At 38.9% G+C, this 20,226-nt stretch overlaps 1 protein-coding gene across 1 annotated transcript in view; it reads right to left on the bottom strand.

The window, feature by feature from the left end:
- Positions 1–9,643: 9,643 nt before the first annotated feature.
- Positions 9,644–20,226, bottom strand: part of usp43a (ubiquitin specific peptidase 43a) — a 94,998-nt gene continuing 84,415 nt past the window's right edge. The window contains exons 13-16 of the mRNA XM_041037005.1: positions 19,827–20,076; positions 16,364–16,522; positions 12,112–12,273; positions 9,644–11,976 (exon numbers count right to left, since the gene is read on the bottom strand). Coding sequence (XP_040892939.1) covers positions 10,805–11,976; positions 12,112–12,273; positions 16,364–16,522; positions 19,827–20,076 — 1,743 coding nt within the window. The 3' untranslated portion in view covers positions 9,644–10,804. The remainder of the gene's footprint in view (positions 11,977–12,111; positions 12,274–16,363; positions 16,523–19,826; positions 20,077–20,226) is intronic.

Raw genomic sequence — 20,226 nt, forward strand, 5'->3', positions numbered from 1 at the left:
AGGTCAACCTAAGGAGGCAATGGAAATCATTATGCAACAAAGAGCATGCTTCAGACATTTTGCAAAAAGTAGAAGACACAGAAAGTCGTGACTAATATCAAACACTTGAAGAGGTTAGTTTTGACTATCAAATGGCAAAAGATATGGGAGTATATGATAAAGAGTTTTGTCACAGTGGTGGTGTGGCCTATTAGACCTGTCTGGGTATAGGAAAATCTATGTTTAGATTGGGACTTATTTAGGATTAAGCACAGTAATAAGACTGCCAATTTAATTAGTGAATACTATAGTTGCAGAAACAATAAATAAAAAGACAGTATTCAGACTTTTCACAGATGGATCAAAGGATCTACAAACAGATACAACATGGTCTGTGGTTCCTGTGTCTAGTCACTGAGTGGGATTTAATAAGAGACCTGATTGTTTGAATGTGTATACTATTGAACTGTATGCCATGGTGACGGCATTAAAATGGATTGAACAGATTAGCTGCAGCAAATGATTCTGTGTCAGCCCTTGCAAGCATAAAGCCAGGTGGCCCACAGCCAGAAGTCATCAGGATCTGTTTAATGAAGTTTTGTTTGCTACGTAACTCAAGAATCGTTAAGCAAGGGAAAAATATTCATTTATGTGGGTGCCAGCGCATTCAGGTATGCTTGGAAATGAGAGAGAAGACAAAGGATGCTGTCAAGGGAGAAATTGTTGAAATCAGTGGGGAAAGGCACAGTGTAGACAAGGGAAATCAACAGTGTCAAACACAGTGGAAGACATTTACAGTCAATCCAAAACAGAGTAGGTATGTTAAGAAGTAGGGGAACAAAAGAGTAAGCACTAATAAGCAGCCTGAGAATTGAGAATTAATGATATACAGTTAATATATACATAAATCATACTAGCTTTGAGACATCACTGTATTTCTTCAGATATTTAGTTCTGATTTTTGTTTGTCCAGCCAATGAAGTGTAAGTATGTCTTTAGTCTGTAAAGCAGACAGGGGTGAATGTTAGGAGGAGGGCACATTTTCCTCATGATAGTTTGGAAGGTGATATTTTAACTTCTTTACAGCTGATTGGAATTTAATCAGCAGAGATTTTCTTACCCTCTCTTTTAATATATTCCAACTTTAATTAAAGCCTATAGTTTCAGGGTCATAAATGAGCTCTAGAACCTCGGATCTGCAGGAAATAGACATGCCATTAATAAGTGCCAGAGAGGACGAGGCTGCATGTATCTTGGGTAGAGCTGCAGCTTCAACCATTTGTCAGTGGCACAGGTCAGCACACGGTGTGAAAGTCGGGTTGAACATGGGGACCAACAAAAGAAAATAGGTGAGAAAAAATATTCAGTATTGTATAAAACATGAAGATTAACCCTCAGAGGAAAATGTGATCAAAAGTGTTGAAAAACAGTCACCATTTTACTTATTTTTCTTTTAATTATTCTGAGGCGTTTCTTGCATGAGCCTCGTGACAGGGAGTCTCTTGACATTTCACATAGCTGATCCTCTTCTCAAGCAGTCAAGACTGACCCCTGCTGCTGCCTCATCACTAAATGGACCATTTACTGTCACTACACTGCTTGATAGACTCAGAGATGTACTTTTGGAATTGAAGCAGGCAACTCCTCAAACTGATGGCCAGTCAGTTTTCAGTGTTGTCAGCATATTCCTCAGCTAACTTCTACAGCAAGAAAATGACCCAAAACGTACCTCCAGGCTACATCAGAACTGCCTTAGAAAGCAAGAACAAGATACTAGGCTTCAAATGATGGAATAGACATCATTTTCTAGAGCGTCAGTGCTCCAGAAAAAGGGCAATTTCATGAAGTAGTAACCAAGGTACATTAACTGGGATGGGCTAGTTCCAAATGCTATGGCATCAAAACTTGTAGAAACAAATCACTTAAAATTACAACAAGAGAGGGATTCATCCTCTTGGAACCATGAATGTCTGTACAAAAACCTTTTATAAACTCATCCAGTAGATGTTGAGATATTTCACTGGAAAAGTGAAAACTGTGACTTGCTTGTGCCACTAGAGGACAAGTCAGGAGATCGCCATAGTCATTAGGATTCATCCCCTGGGGAACATGAATGTCATGGCAATCCATGTTCTAGTTGTTGGGATATTTCAGTCTGAACCAAAGAGGTAGACCACCTGACCTGTACAAACATTGCCATCCCTAAAACCATGGCACTAGCATGGCTAAAACTCATGACAACGTCTCTTAACTAAGACACAGCTATATATAAATGAGCAACTGCAAAAGTAAAAGACATGAAAGTATTTAGTCTCCTGACCCATACATCCCTCAGGAAGTTGCACAATAGTATGAACTGCTGCTGAAGTAATAGTTATGGGCATGCCTAGTGACCCATGGGTGTTGGGTCTAGTTGACGAGTGTTTTATACTTCATCTCTGACGTTGATGCTTGGCTGAATTAGATAGCAATACACAGCTGTGGGAGAGAGAGATTACTTGAGTGTATGCACAATACTGTAATGCCATTTGCTATGCGTGTTTTATAACTTTGATAAGACTGGACACAGGTTAAATGCATCTAGTATTGACATCATTGTGGTACTTTTGTTCTTTGCAACATTGCTACAGTGCTTTACACTGGGGATTGTCAGCTGATAATGATAACCACCAGGGCTTAAAACTACTTTTTCACAAATGTATTTTATTATTATAAAAATGTTTGTTCTTGACATTTTAGTAGCAGATAGGCAAAAGTTTATAATCACTGGGGGGGGGGGGGGGTCTCGTCACAGGGAGTCTCTTGACATTTCACATAGCTGATCCTCTTCTCGAGCAGTCAAGATTGACCCCCCCACTGCCTCATCACTAAATGGGCCATTTACTGTCATTGCATTGCTTGATAGATTCGGAGATGTACTTTTGGAATTGAAGCAGAAGTCTCACATCTGTGTATATGGAATTATGGAGGTCTAAGGCTGCTGCTGCACCTTCACAGTGCCATAATGGATTACCAGTCTTGCAGCAGAACATACAGTACTGGACTGTTTATTAGGCTAGGGTATTATACAGGAGAGCTGCCTCCTAACACTGTTATTAGGTGGGAGGATGTCTGATTCAGTAAGATGTACAATAAAAATTGTAGTACTGGTTGAAAATCAATTTGTTTATGGGTAATGCTGTTTTCCAAAGACAAGGGGGAACACATGTTATTTCAAATACATTAGCGTTTACAAGACACACTTCACCTTTTGAGATACAAGGCTTTAAGGATTATCAGACTGTGAACCTAGAAATGACTTACTATGTTCAGACAGGAACAAGTCATTTGTGCATCTTGAATTAGCACCACTGACCTCAGCCTTCACTAACAATTATTACATTTAAGGTGATTTGTGGAATAATATGTTTCTGTGTTATCATAGTAGTGTAATGGTGTGGCTCCAGTCACATGGAGGATTCAAAATTTTCTGTAACAAACTGAGTTTCCTAGATGTTGAGAGAAGCTGCTATGAACATCATGATGACTGAAGTTAAGTAAAACTGCAGTGATAAGATTTTCCTGCATTTCCTCTTTTCAAAATTTTGCACCTTTTGTCTGACAGTACACACCAATCAAAGACTATTGGACCTGTTGAGCTATAATGTAATTGTAAATTCTAAATACAGTGAGCTTGAGTGCAGAGTTCTTGGTATGCTTTACTCATATGCAGCCTTATCAGATGATGAAAATGTATTGGAAATATAAGACAGTGACTCAGCGTTCTTATTTCTTTGCTGTTTGCACAGGTAGCCTTTAACAATGGAAGCAGAAGGGCAGAATGCAGAGAAACAGCGAGACATTCTGAGAAGTCTCAAAGCTCAACACGTGCTGCTTGTATCAAATACCTGACCTCATCACTTTCCTGACAGACGCATCCTCTTAGCCTTTGTCATTTGGCTTAATCCTCTAGTTCTCCCAGCAGGAGGAAAAGAGAATGTGAAGCAACTGTGAAGCAAGTCTTTGAGAAGCATCAGTGCTCTCTTAAGTGCCTTCACGGACGATGCATTTGATGTTCATTAAATATCATCAAAATACAAATTGGCAGGCTGTTGACAAACTCACTGAAGTAGGACAACACAAAAGATCGAGTACGAGTCCAAGCCCAAGCCCAAGAGACGAAATGAACTTTCACAAAAAAATCTGCGTACTGTAGCACCATAGAGATGGAAGGCTATTGTTCTTTTTATTGAGATCATTTGTCTCCAGCACTAAATTGTTTTTGCAGTGTCTACGGCTCACTACAACATCAGACACTTGGCTCTTACTTTCTACTGGCCAACCTCTATGCTAGTCTTCACCTCAGCTGAGCCGAACAGAGCAATGTCAGTCGTAATAACAGACTATTGTTATGCAGTCCAGGTTTATGTACCTGCAGGAGATGTGCTGTCCTCCCCAGGTGATGGTGATGTCTTCCAGATGATCAACAAGATCCATTTTCTACATCCTTGTTCTTGCAAGGCTCCTCGGGAATCTCTGCGTCCTAATTTTATTATTTTTTAGGGCAAGTGAGGACAGTAAAAATTAATTAAGAGATATTTAAAACATGAACTGGTTCAGGGGTTGCAGCCTTCTCTGCCAAATACAAAGACAAAGTAAACAGCTGCAAAGTTGCTCTTAGCCCCCTTCAAGTTTGGTTTACTTTCAAAATGTAAATGCCTCTTTAACTGGTGCAAAGCAGGTTAAGTCGGGGCTGCAAGAGTTAGGGACTAGATGTTGAACTTAAAGGAGCATTTAACAGCTAAAGATCCACGTATATTCCTCAGGAGTTGGTAGAAATCAACAACAGAGTTAAAACAAAGTGAGTATTGGACTTTCATTTGTCTAGTGGCCAGAAACATGACTCTAAATGAATACTAATGGTGCTTCATTACTTCTGGATGTGTTAATCAGCAACTGTTTGGTGAAACTGATGATATAACAATGATGTGTAAATAACTTGTTTTTGCTGCCCCAAAGTGGCCCAAAAAAATCTATTACTGCAAGTTCAAAATGCTTGATAAATCACTTAATTGCTTTGTTAATAAAATATGAGGAATTCATGAAAAATGAGCATTGCAATTTCCTAAGAATCAAAGGCATTTCTTCAAAATGTTTGTTACAAACCAAGTCACTGTCCAAAACACAAAGATATTCATTTTACTTTTACAAACAATGAGGAAAGGTGTCAGGAGATCCTGACATTTCAGAAGTTCTAATGACCTTGAAAAATGTATTTTATGATTCTTCATAATTCTCCTTCACAACATTTCAGAGACAAATGTTTTCCTTTTCACTTCACTGACAGCTATAGTCACTGGTTATTTTCCATATGAGCATATGATTAGATGACAGAGGCCAGGCAGCATAATGAATATTTTTACTTTCAGTAATTACATTACATTTACAGTAAGACTCTATAGTTACACCAAAATTAGCATCCCCCCCCTCCACCATCTTGTTTAATTAACAAAAAGCAAAATAATGTCCCTTTCAAATGAGGGACTTTGTGTATTTCTTGTAATAACATTTGTGATCAAGCATCTAAAAGCTGTTAACTGAAGGCCATTATCATAAATAACATCTTTTTATTTGTTGTATTGAAAAATAAAACAAATATACCATCGTGTACATGTGACAATTCAGGCAGAAACTGCTGTTTTACAGTGAAAGCATACACCATTGGGCAAAATATGGAATACATTGCTTGTGGGTTCAGTTGGATACGCTAGCATCTCATTCCCAAATCAGTACACACCACAGGTTCAGTGTCAATGATAATAACCTTATTTATTCACTGATTTTCTCTCGCTCTCTCGCTCACGCACACACAGTTCTCTCTGTGCATCCACAAATATATACAGAATTTTTTTTATATATAAAATGTAGAAAAATTGCATATAAAAACATCTTCAACTCACATTTCACAAAAATTGTTAACACAGAAGTGCTCAGTTTGGCAGAGTAAACATTGTGTATATGTGGCCACATGTGTATTGAGCCATGGAAAGAAAAACAAACATATATATATAATGCAATACAGACTTTGTGTCCCTATTTAAACTCTGTGCCCTTTTATAACATAGCATCACTCTTTCAAATACATTGTAAAGTACTGCTCTGTCCTTGGAGAAAAACAAGATACAAGTGAATTTATTCAGTGATTATCTGCTGCTTCTGAATAACAGGGTTGAAACTGCACTTTAACCTGGTGTTTTATACTAGATTATACTGCACTTCACTGAAAAGATGATGAGATTTGCCTAGCATCTATAACAATTTCTACACAAGCGTGTGTGTTCTTCAGAATTATTGGCACCATTATAGTATAAAGGTCGCTCAGACAGAAGCTGAAGAAGCCCATTCCACAAGTTTCAAGGTGGGTTTTTTTTTGTTTTGCTAAACATAGCTCAGAGCTTTCTGCCACTTGACAGCACACTAAGAATATTGATTTTTTTTTTTTTCAAGCTTTAATGAAGACATTTTTTTGCATTTATTTTCAGTGTGGAAAAGTCTACAGTGCAGCCATATGAATGCTTGCAACTGCTTTAGTCTGCTGCTTTCCAGCAAACATCCAAACTACTTCCATACCACTTAAAGTTGAGGTCCGCTAAATAGCAGCTGCAGTGAAAACAAAGTCACCATCAATCCCTCTTGACATTTCAAGGAGAAAACTAAATAAATATAAATATCTGACCTTGTGATTCAATGGTATATTTAGTGTTAAATGTTTATTTGGAGAACAAAAGCTGCTGTGCTTGACTTTTTCGGTCCCCAATTTTGATTTCTTAACAGCACTTCAGAATGAAAACTTGTGCAAAGAACCAAAGCTAATCAGTAAGACAAGACATTCAACCATTATTGCTTAGTCACTTGAAACTGGCTAAAAAAAAAAAGTACAGCTTAAAGTGTTGTTTAAAATAAATGTGATGTGTGTTCTTGCAAGGTTTGTATGAGTCGACTGGTCCAGTTATATCACTCAGTATATAGTTTCAGTAGTTGAACTGCCACTTGAAAATTTTTACTCATTTGTTACAGAAATAGAAAGATTCTGAAAAAGGAAAACAAAAAAAAAAAGCTTAATAAAAGCTTAAAAATCCTATTTACAATGTAGCAGTGTGCCATTAACCAAAGCTATGACAAATGCCTGCAGCAAGATTAATTACCTTTTTGGGTTGGGGTATGATGAGAGCAGAAACATTAGATACCTATTTAAAATGGTCATCCTCCTCTGACTGAAAGTGCACAACTGTTAAACAATGATGCCATCCCTATGGGGATGAGAGGCACCTTTTTAAGAAAATGTGGTTGTGTGTGTTGAAAGGTTTTGTACACTGTGGGTGCTGACACGGAAGTCAGGGGCAAAGAAAATTCAAGCATTTAATGGGAGAATTTAAACTTAAGCGTGTTTCTCTTTTCTGGGCCCTCAGCAAGTGAAATCTAACACAAGGAAAACTGAAGCAGAGATTTTGTCATTTGGTAGGCAAAGTAGAGTCTAGCTATCCAATCTATTTAGTAGGTGTTTGGAGAGAAATATCCAAACACACACACACAAAAAAAAAAAAAAAAAAAAAAAAAAAACTGGCTGCACTATTGTGACATCAAACCCTTACTTCTGAAATTACAAATTTAATGTGTCACAGAAATTGTAGTGCCCTACAATGTCACTGTTCATAACAAACAGTAGCTTGGCCTAAAAATGAGAAAATGCGAATTCCAGGTCGAAAGGTTTAAATAGAAATAGTCACAAAATGAGCGACACTGATTATCTGCATATAAAACTGGCTTTCATAATACAATATGCTATTTGATTTTAATCCTAACAGGTGCATACACTTAAAAGTAGAGATCAGCAGAAATCTGGTTTTGAAAACAGAAACTGAAAACAAAAACATGCCATACTCATATTCAAATGTGAATACTGACCAAAAGCATTCAGATATGGTACTAAATGACCTGATAGAATTTAGCTGCACAAAAGAGAGACCCAATAAAATGGAGTGACACACTGATGCAGGTCAACCAAAGAAAAATAATTGGACAACAGCACAAATGTGGATCTACCATAAATCCAGTATTCACTGTTAGTTGGTCATTTGGAAATAAATTACAAACTCTTGATATGCTGGATAAATGGTGTTCATTTTCACGGTTCAAGGTTGTGAGAAATCATAGTTACAAACACTATGTTGTAAAAGGCCGTTGGGATTGAGTTGCTGAATATTATTGAATGCTTTTCTCCATTTATGCAGCTACAGGTATTGTTATTGGAAAGGAACAAAATTTTAAACCTAAACCAGTCAGTAAAACATTTGAAGGACAACCGACTCTTTTTATGCATTAGTAGTATTATTTACTTTGCTTTCCCTTATGTGTAAAGTGCAAATGAAATCTCCAAATGTTGGGCCATATATGTGTAAGCAAGCATGCTTGAGCAGGCATAAAGGGATATCTGGGTACACATATCATACACAACATCTAAACATCACTGCAGCAGCAAATGAGGTGATCCAGCTGGCTTGTTATTCTTTTACAGAACTCTCAGAATTTAAAGCAGACTTATGACTAGTCACCCATTTGAATTAATAGAGTGTCTGAGGACATCTGGGCCAGGAAAATTAAATTAAAAATGAAAATGCTCTGCTTTCCTCTGCCAGTTATGCAACTGACCTTCAGGGAAGCCCTTTACTCCCAGTGGTTCTGGCTGAAGCTGCAAAGTGGCAAGAAGTAAAGAGTGTCAACCAAAAATAATTACCCCTAAGTAACTTAAAAAAAAAGAAAAAATTCTGAAAGTTCCCCCATAGGGTCCAAAATAAAAACTTGCAGAGTATACATTAAGCTCACCGCAGGACATAAACACCATCGTTATTTATCAAAATACTTTAAGCTGTGAAAAGACAAAGGGCACAGCAGAACCTTCATAATGCCGGATTCACAGAGAAACTGCTAAATCAGAGTTTTGTCTGAAGTATGGAAGATTTAAAATGCCTAAATTAAAAGAACTCAATCCCAGAAATAAAATTAAATGTAATACACAATGTTGTATTTCCTTCTAATGAATGAATTTACTGCGTAACTGAATGAAAACACGTTAACAACGGATCATTAGTCATTAGCGCTCACTGAGGAGGTGCAAGAGAAGTTTTTCCTTTTTGAAATGGAGACACATTGTCAAGATGAAAAAGACTGTTGAACTGTCAAAGTTCAGCTTTGGGGTGGGAGCATGAGTGGCACTCATCGGCGGTGACATGAGTGGATGGCAGTCATGACATGGGCCAGCAGGCTGTAGCAAGGCTAATATTGACTGTGCATTTAGTGACACTTGTGGTTGGCTATCTGCAGTTTTTAGGGATAGATTGTGCTACAAGAAGTGTACAAACACACACTTAGAGTATGTTCACTTGGCACAATTCTCAGCAAGTGAACTAATCAGTGTTAGCTTGAGTTAGCTTCCAGTAAATGCACGCATAAAAAGGAAAATATATAACAGTGTGTATTGTATTTTACTTTATTTCTTTGTTTGATTTATTTTCATTTAGGCATTTTAGATCTTCCATAGATTAGAATGTATCGGAACAGTAAGAATAAAAGGAAAAAAAAAAACTACCCTAAAACACTGAAACACCATGTACATTGGCATCCATTTTGGTATTTTGTGGAGTATTTGTCTTACTAACTGGCCATATGTAATCAGTGTTGGACTGCAGTATTACCAGTTCTTCTACAGTGAATGTCAGGTTCAGATGAAAATTCCACACAATCAAAGAGCAATCAAAGGGCTGCCACTTTCGGTACACATTTAACAAAAAAAAAACTCAACAATTTCTTGCTGTGCTAACTGCGTTCACCACCTTCATTTGATTCACAGCTAAATGCAACTGTTTTCTGGCAAATGATAAAGTCTGGATAACACAGGAAGTTGTAAACTAAGAAAAATAAAGTGGTTAAACCACCAAATGGTGGAAGAAAAAAAAACTATGGAATGCATTCAATATAGTTAACAAATGTTATATCAAAGGTCTAAAACATTCTCTAAGGGTGAATATTGCATTAATATTACACTTCACAAATGGTAGATATTCATTGTCTTAGCCAAATAACTAAGCAATCCAGGTCAGTGATTTTACAGAATACCACTTCTACCCTGCAAGTTATTACAGTTAGACGTTTTAGCCTGAAAAACTGCAGTGTGGGTCACATGGTGCCACTGTACTTAAAATACACATTAAATAAGGGATTAAAGATGAATAATTGATGGCAAATCAGAAACTGCAGCCTAAAAGCACCACCATTGATCAAGTGGACACATTACATTCTTATAAATGAACACAATCAGCGTGTCTTGATTGTAAGCAAACAACCATGAGAGTTCAAAATGGATTTATCAATTCCAACACTCACATTACAGTAACAATGCGGATATTATGTTTGTGTGTGTGTGTGTATGTGTGTGTAGGGATTTTGTGCTTCCAGTGCTAAAAAACAAAACAAAAACAAAATCATTGGTCTAAACTGCATATTAGTTTCTCAGGCACTTGCTTCAAGTGATAAAAAACAGAACAGACGAACTCCCTCTGATGTTTAATGGTCACATCATGTCATTCTGCTCTTTATATACCAGCATTATAAGACTCATCATTTGCTCCATCTCTCCATGGGGCAAACCACTTGAGCCAGTTCATTTTCTGGGAACAAAAAGGCGTATCACTGTGAATTTAGCTCTATTGCTTTGATCTCAGAGACTGGACGTCATTCACTTTGTACCAGGTAAAAGGCTCTGCGTGTGGATGTGTTAAATATCTCTGTGTCAGAAGCTTGACTCGGGGACTGTCCTTTTGCGCCCCAGCGAGGTTGTGCTGTAACGAGTCCTCTGCAGGGTACCATAAGATGGTTTGTCTGTTGCCAGGGAGCGTGATGGTGCCGGGGCTGTAGACATGCCATTACGGTGCAAAGATGCTGTCCTACGCATGCTCGGCTCTGCCTTGGTAGGGATGTTAGAGGAACTCTGGGAGCGTTTAATGTCAGCCGTGGTGCGTCCCACCTTCCCATTTGCCAGCTCATCACCCAGATGGCCTGGGATGGCATTAGACTTACCTCCTTCCACCCCAGTTCTGCCTCCTGCTGCTCCATTAGATAGTGACAACCTTGACAGGGTTCTCCTGCCTCCTTCCTCACCTCCTCCTCTCCCTGACTCACCTTCCTTGGACTTCCTTGGATCCTTATCCTTCTTTAGGAAGTTACCTTTGAAGAAGGAGAGCAGTCCCTCATGGCCCTTGGGCACGTCTCCTTTCTTGGTCTTAGAGTTTCCTTCATATGTACCATGATGTTCCCTATCAGCCCTGTCTCCTTTTTGTCTTCTCAAAGTCCCATCATGAAGGCTGGGTGTACTGTAGCTGGGCTGAACTCCAGCACTGAAACTCCTTTTTACCTCAGTATCCTGGGAAGCTTTGGAGGAGCTCTGTTTCCTGCCATCTTTCCTCCTGGTGAGGGTGTTACTGCTAGAGCTACTGCTAACATGCGGGGTGCTCTCATCTCTTGGCTGGCTCCCCTTGCTGTGTCTCAGGCTGGCTGTCTTATATGATGGCCTCCTCTGACCCTCTGGGACCTGTGGAGACTCTGGCGGCAGCTCATCTCCTGCTTTCCCCACACAGCTCATACTCCCTACACTGGAAGATCGGACATTGGCTGCAGCCCGACCCTGGGCAGCTTCCTTTGTGCTGCGTGGTTCGCTCATCAGTGTTACTATTGGGTCCTTTGTGCACCGGGGCCGCCGGCCAGATTCCAGGTACTGCACTAGCTCCACAGGGGCGGGGTCATGGGCTGGTGGAGGCGCCGGGTCAGGTTTTCGTCTGTCCTTGGAACCAAAGGACCAGCGCAGAGGAAGCACTTTGCTCAGGCTGTCCTTCGTTTTGCTGGGGGCTCTCATGCTCACGCTACGCCCCTGAAGACCCCTGACAAATGGCCTGCTCTCAAAACCCCCTAACAATTATGTGGAGAAAAACACATTTTATTTTTCACATTTAAATGCAAGACCTTTAGAGAGAATTAATCACAAAATAAACAATCAATAAGCAACTAAACCAATTAGGGCAAATCTTGGGTGTGGCCCCTTACCCCTTTCCTCTTTAGAACCATCTTCAAGGAAGACCGGAGACTCTGGGGAGTCAGGTAAGGAAGACGGGCAGGTGGTGGACGACCGAGACACCAGGCTGCCTCTTTTACTGTCCACTGTCAGCCGGATTAGCCAGTGGTCTGACACTGACGAACTTGTGGAGCCTGTGAGACACACAGAGACAACCACAAACATACAGTCAGATAGCTACTCCAGTTCCACTACATGGCAGCAACGGTGGAGGAATGGATCAAATCCTTTACTTAACTAAATACAGTGAACCGACAACGAAAATGTCCTTCACAGGTGATAGAAGTAGACATAAGACATAAAGCAGAGTGTCTCCTGACACTGATTATTGGATTACTATTCATACATTAATGTATAAGCAGCATTTTAATGTCATATTTAGCTGTGGCAGAACTACATTTACGTGCTTTATGTACTGTTTGGCATCTTAACCTTCAGCCTACACCTCACAAGCTTCTTATAGATTTTGTTTGCTACCAGCAGCTATAGCTGTCAAATAAATGTAGTGAAGCAAAGTTTCATATTTTCCTTTGTATAGAAGTATAAAGACGAATTAAACTTGAATGAATGTACAAGGGTAAAGTGTTGTTCTCAACCATGTATACACAGACAACATTTAATACCTTTTGTAGCATATTTTGTTATAGTGCCAAACAATGTTAGTGTGCCAGTATCTCCTATATTTAGCTTGCTGATGGTTTGTTGATTTTGACAGTGTGAACTATTGTGCTGGAGGTAGGAAGGGAGGGAGACACGTGACAGTGTTTTGCACGTCACCATTATATGTGTAAAGAAAAAAAAAACAATGCTTGTGTTTTCATTATTTGTGCCTGCTTATTCTCTGAACTCCAGAATGTAACCTAGAACTGATGGACGTTCTTTTCTGCATCTGAAGAGGGAGGAGGAAATTCAGGAGTAGAGGAAGCATATTCTATGTGTAACAGTACTGGCCAGTAAAAACCCTTTACTGAAATGTTTATTCACTCATCAACTTCATTGATTGGTAGCAGGCTGCCATGGAAACAACAGTAACAATGTGATCGTACATGTGGGGATAGAAATAACAGCACCACCCACATTTTTCTTCTTTATGTTTTGAAATGTGCACAAAGTATCATTTGAATCATACAAATCATTTGTATATCACATAAAAAAAAATAATAAATTAACATTTCCACAAACCTATGTTCTTTCAATCATTTTTTTTACGGTGTCTTCTCTACTTTCCAAGTGTATTTTAGCTCAGGCAGGGAGAATGTTGCAAGTCATGTAGGTCAGGAGAATGATGGAGTCAATTTCCCCCAAGAGTCTGTTATTATATGGACTTTTTAGACTTCTACTCCCATGCTATCTAAACTTGGCTTACAGTATGGACAACCTCTCACAGTCCAATTATTGGAAAATAAAGAGCAGAACAGTAGTGGGGAAAATATTGGTAAACACAATCTACAGTCTGCCTGCTGAAATCATGATTTTTTTCTATAAAACGTCTTTGAGCAGCAGAATACATCAAAGAAGTGTTTTTCTGCAAAATAAATCCTGAGTGATACTGTTTTTACTAAAATGGTTATTGTATTATTTGCACACATTTTCAGAGATGTGAAAAGCAATGGCACTACAATGATCGATGGCATTTTTAAGACAATACCCAAGAAAAGACTACTGATTGACTACTCTGTCACAATATTTAGCATTTATGTAGGTGGTCATTGGTGATTCAACAAATTGATTTGCACGGCTTTCAACATCCTGTCAATTAAGCAGTCAGGACTGGGAAATGATGTCCCATTTGGTAAACGTGTTGACTCCATCTTTTCTTTAAAAGACAGCACAAATAACTATAACTATACTGTGACACACTCATGGTTTCACTTCCAAATTTCAATACGCAGAGAAAAAATGTTCCATAGGTATTCTTTCTTCTTTCTGAGAAAAAGGAAAGTTCTAAGGAAATGAGAGTCTTATTCTTCTCAGCTGTTTGTTTCAGCCTAACAAGTGGACTTGTTTCCTCATAAGGGCATCTAACTGTTTGTTGTCCACATACAGTACACAGTAGATACATACAGAAAACGAGAAGGAGTGAGCCATGGTGAGTTCGTGGTTGTTTGTTTCATGATCTGACTGACTTGTGCAGAGTAAACACACAGAAGCTCTGCGCTTCACACTTTGCCTTTTTTTTGTACACTGACAGGCTTGTCATACATTGATTTGACACAGCTACAGTACACTGAATTGGGCACAGATGGCTAAAAAGAAACAGGACAGCTGCTTCAGGTGGGCACATCGTTAACAGGGCAAAGGCAGAAACAGATACAGTGCAACAGTAACTGTAGAAAATGTGCACAGTTCCTGACAACAGTTAAAAATGACACTCCTTCTGACTAATACAGTCAAACATAGCACGCTTAAATAGAGTCATTATTGGTCATTTGGACCAAGTAATTGAATTGTAGCAGGAAAGGCAGTAGGCATAATGATAAAGGTTGATGTCTTAATGATAAAGACATTCTGACATATCCAGTATCTGTATTGGTGTACCCTCGACTGAGCAGCTACAGTGAAAGGTTTCAAGGTCACCTCCTCACATACGTGACTGACACATTATATCTGACTTTTCCCTCTTTACATAGCCTTGCCAAGGGCAGTTAGCATGTAGGGAACCAAACATTCGGGCTGACCATACTGCACATGTATGTGACTGACAGAATGTGCCTCAAGAACCTGCTCTGGGTGCATGGCTTTTAGTTTAATATTTGATGTAAAGAGTGTAGCCTGCACACTTAATCACATCTGGGTATTGAAGCACACCATGGGATAAACAGTCTCGTTAAAAAAACATAAATCTTATGAACTGCTTTCAACTGCACACCTTGGGTTTTTTTTGTTGTACATTCAGTGCAGTGTGTGAAGCCGTGTTTCAGATTCTACAGACTCTAGATGTCTTTGTGATTATCAAGGGAAAGATATTTCAGTGGGGCTTCTGAGTTTGAATCGAGCAGATACATACCAGAATTTAATGGTATAACACAGGGTCAAGCGGGTTTCTGACATTGCTGGATCATGACTAATGTACTCCTCAGGGGTGTCATTGGTTTATTGTACGCTGACGTTTAAGTGCTTCTGTTTAAATTGTTTTTAGAAGAGAAAATTAAGCACTGGAAGAAAGTTTTACTTTGGAGAGATAAATGTAAAAATCCTATACACAGTAATCCAAGAGGTGCATTCTACAAGGTCTACAAGCAGAAAATGGACATAATAAGCCTTCTAGAGGCTAGTTTTGGTTCCCATATTTAAAGTTTTATCACTTGTTATTTGAAGGAATTTAAAATTGAACATGTATCATCTATTATGCATAGACTCTGAAAGTTAGTGCACAGTGAAAATTCATCAGGGTGTTTCATGGTCCTTCTTTTTTTGCTTTTAACACAAAACCTGCCAAACTCGTAGGCAATTTCCAGTCCAGTCTTCAGAGTTTGTGCCAGCATGTTGTGACTCTGAACTTGCTATTAGGCATGAAAGGTGCGAGTATCCTAGCAACTCACAAAGGAGGAAAAACGGTAAAGCAGGACTTTAAGAAAACGTAGAAACCTTTCTAACTTCATCAAGCAGATACTGATGTGGTTAGCAACTGATTTCTTTGTGTCCAGTGCTCTCTGATATAAAAAGTGCTGACCTTGTTTTGTGTAGGAGCTGTCCAAGTAAATACTTTAGCCTGTATCCCTTACATTACTGCACATACAGCAACTAGATGTCTGGTAGCTTTGCTTATGATGCACCAGAAAGTGCATTAACATGATCAATTTATTACAAATGTATGTTTCACAGTTCAGCAGGGACACGAATAAACACGAGGAATACGTTTGAATGATGTCCACATCGTGGCTCACACTGTGAACAGTGGGTATTAAAACAAAAATGTGGTGGATGTTTAAAAGAATCTGTGTCAGATAAATTTCTCTGCTGAAACCCTCAGGTCGCTTATTGAACATAACAGAACTGTGTTTTAACAGAGAAAAGTGCAACAAACGAGGCAGTATTTTGCAGTCCTTTGAGTGGAAACCACTGTGTGCTGCTCCCATCTAGTTGCCCAAGTTGCTCCCTGATGCTTGAGTTTCAAGTATAAACACTAATTCAAACATTCTTGTCGAAAAGGTGCTTCTATAAAATTGTATGCTCTTTGATCCATTAAATCATTTATGTTTTCCTGCTGGTTAGATAGCGTACCTTTGATGGAGCTACTGGCCGACCACGGAGGAATGGTGTTGCGTCTCTGGTAAAAAAGGATGTAAGCTCCTCTGGTACATACTTCCTCCTCTGGCACCAGGTCGACACTGCTGTCATCGTAACTATACCACTGGCCATCCACTGAGTTCCTACAGTAAGCTGCATTAAAAAAAAACAAAAAAAAAAACGACAGCAAGCATAAACAAGGGACTTTGCAACATGTGTAACTTAATGGCAATGAGTAGACAATTTTCAAATTAAATCAAGTAAAACTTGAGGTATTTCTCTTATTATTATTATTATTATTATTATTGTTGTTGTTATTCTTCTTCTTTCCAACAGTTAATTAATTCCACTAACAATTCCACTATTGCCAGTGGCTGTGCACTAACTACTAAAAACACCCAGAAGGGCCATAGCTTTGCACTTGGGTTTCATATAGTTCAGTGAGTGCGGCTAACATAGTTTAATTCCCTCTGCTTGTTAAACTAGCAAGGCCATGTGATAAAAGAATCACTGCCTGACACTCAAAGCTGCTCTCTAGGGAACAACAACATAGCTGCAGTGGAGTTCTTTTGCTAGCTGTGCTCATTGCACTAAATTAATGCATGGAAAGTGGAGTACAAACACAAAGGTATTCATGCATTTACAATTGGTTATGAATGACAACGGGGTTCTGTGCCATGACAGAATACGCTACATCAGACAGCGGATTTAAAGAAAATATAATATCAATTCATAGTTGCTGCTGCTCGACATAAAAAGCAGTAAAAAGAAAGTGGCCCAAACCTGTCATATAGAGAATGTTCTGTATGACATAGAAATTATGTAGATATATTGCATTTATCTATAACATACAGAGAACCCTCCATTCACCACACATGTAACCTCTAGGTGTGGCTTCAGTGTGGAGTATCACTGCCATTTCCTTGCTAATTTGTTCAACAGATGAACATGTTATAATTTCCAACTTTTATTTTAGGTCAATGGTGCATCACCCAGCTGTGCCCATGTTATAATGCACAAGACCCATGCTTCCACCTCCATGAAAAACCCAGTTACAGGATGCAACTGTGCGAGAAAGCTGTCATGACAGCGACTGCTCCATCCCTTTCATCTCCTGCTGTCTCCTACATTTTATCCACAGAGATGTGTGTCTTCACCAAATATCCCCTGCAATTACGGACCCTCTCTGGTCTCACCTGTGTATCAAGTTTCCCATCCTGTTTAGTTGGTTGATTTTATCATCTATACAGCACACTGGCCATTATGTCCCAAAAGCTGAAGGGATGTAATACAATTTGGCAGGAAGAGGCTTTATTTTGAAGTTCACCCGTTCATGCTCCAGAGAGTATTCAGACCCGTTCACTTTTTGCACACTTGTTGTAGATGTAATTGCAAATTGACAAAACCTGAGACCAGATTACGATGGGATCCCACCAGCCATGACACCCATCAACATGCTGACAGTCAGACCCATTAGTACTCATGGTCATTACTGTGATTTGTGGAGCTGTTGAACTGTACTGGGTTTTTACTAATATTTAACTTAAACTCAAATTTAATGTGAAAATAAAATAAATAAAAAATTGGCTCAAGCTCAAGTTACTGGGGACCACCTATCGGGGTGAGCAAAGGTTGACCTCATTAACCAAGTGTCTCCCTGCGTGGTCTGCAATTTCTCCACACACTGGCAATCTTAATGGCTGTTTGGACACTGCTGGCAGTTACTTGAAATACATTGCATAAGCAGGGACTTACTCACCTTCATGGAATTACTGCCAGTATGGACAATTGCACAGAGAGATTGCAATTTATTGAGCTGATGGTTAGTGGTCATTAGGGAGGTCTCTAGAGGAGAATCGAAGTGTGGTCAAAGAGTTGTATCAAAACTATTAAACATTTAAAAACTTTTGTTTTGTTTTATTTTTAGTTCTCACATTTGGATATCAAAGAATGTGTTCATGAAAGGCGTATTTAATTGCAGCATGAAAAAAAAGGATCTCAAGTTTTTAAACAACTCACTGAGTGTAAGCGCTCACTGAAAATGGCAGTGAGATTATGCATAATGACTAGATGATGTGACTAAATAAGTGAATAGGCAAGTGCTGTTTCCATGTTTGAGACTGTTCAACTCTGTCATTTCACTCTACCAATTTGTCTTGAACTCCTTGAACACTGATGTAGTAGAAGCAGGGATAATGTCTTTTTTTTTTTTTTAATTCAGACACATTGTTTTTCCTTGTCAAAACCAGGCAACTACTTGCTTTGTGTCCAGACACTTGTAAAATAGTCAAATCTTAAAATCAAATTACCAGCTTTTTCAGTTGTCATGGAGACACCTTAGTTGTCATCACATGCACTCGGTATGCGATGTTGGGTCATGTGATAACAGCTCTCTCTCTTTCTACATATATATATTGGGCGGATGTGGATGTGGGTGGATCCATTTCCATAACAACTAAGCAAACGCCCCCTGATAAAGAACATGAGATGTGATTTTAAAGAACTTTAGAGAGATGGGTTGAAATAGGCCTAGTATGAAAGTCAAAGTTTTGCTGGAGGCAAGAGCGGCAAACATGCAACAGAATGTGTCTCTGTGAAGATACATACAAATACTGAGAGCACAACTAAGTGCACTGTAATAAGTAAGTAATAAGGATGTTGTAAATCTTGATTTCAGTTTGTTTCAGAGTACATCTCTACCTGCCTTAAAGTGTCATTTGTGTGAAATTTATGTGCCTTTAGAAGAACATAAAAAAGTATATCCACAGCACATCCATGACTTGGGAATTCCCAGTTGAACTCTTGTGTCCTCTACCTTGCTAAGTCTGTGTTCTTTGACACTAAAGAACCATATCTTGTCTTCTGTTGGTGTCTAAATCGCTGAATTATTGCAATGGATTTTTGAAAAGATGCAGGATAAATCTGAGGGTATTACCTGTTTTCTTGTAAGATACAGCTGTTATCCTCAAATTTACAGTTACACTTCACCATATCATCCCATTACTCGATACTCCCATCTCTCTTTCCGAACGTTTCACAGTGTGTTAGGCCATTTACGAAAGCTCATGATTAAGTGTAAAAAAAAAATGGAAATCCTACTGTTAGAAGAACATATGAATGTTCTGGATGTGCTAGGGAAGAGTTGATGTGACTATTCAAAACTGATAATGAAGACAGTATTACAGCAGCACTCTGCTGTGGTGTAGATTATTAAAAGCATTAGCAACAATTGAAATTATCCATAGCGAGAAATGGCAAATTAGCTTAAAAAAAAGAGGTACCATCTGAAATTATATGAAGTTATGTGTTAAAATGCTGGTCTCAGCTGTCAAAGATGGTAAAATGTAGTTAATACGTATTCACAATGAAATGAAGGACAGCAAACAACTGTTCACAACTGTAAAGGAGAGTGAGTTATCATGTAGTAAATAATGTATTATACCACCTATTTTCATACCAGTATAATGTCCTCCATGCATTCCTCCGTGATGGTTACACACAGCGTAGAGGTCGTATTGATATTCGTGTGGGAGGGTCATGTCGGCAGGTTGGTGGTGTTGTTCTGAGGGCTGCTTCCAGGAAGGCTGCCAGGTCCCCAGGTTCAGGTTTCTCATACTCTGAGTCCTCTTCACCATGTGGGGGGCCATGTCCAATCCAGTCAGGGGGAAACGCACCAAGGTTGACAGCTTGTTCCTCCGCTCGCCCACCTGTTGCAACATTTTTCATTCATATGTACAGTACACTTATAAATGCAAGCAGGAAATATCACTCTGTTTTATATGAAAATCTATGAGGAGTGGATCTTCCAGAAAAAAAGGTTCAACAGCTGAACTGAATAAACAGCTATCAAATTCATG

This window comes from Toxotes jaculatrix, chromosome 4, assembly GCF_017976425.1.
Source record: "Toxotes jaculatrix isolate fToxJac2 chromosome 4, fToxJac2.pri, whole genome shotgun sequence".
Taxonomy (NCBI): Eukaryota; Metazoa; Chordata; class Actinopteri; family Toxotidae; genus Toxotes; species Toxotes jaculatrix.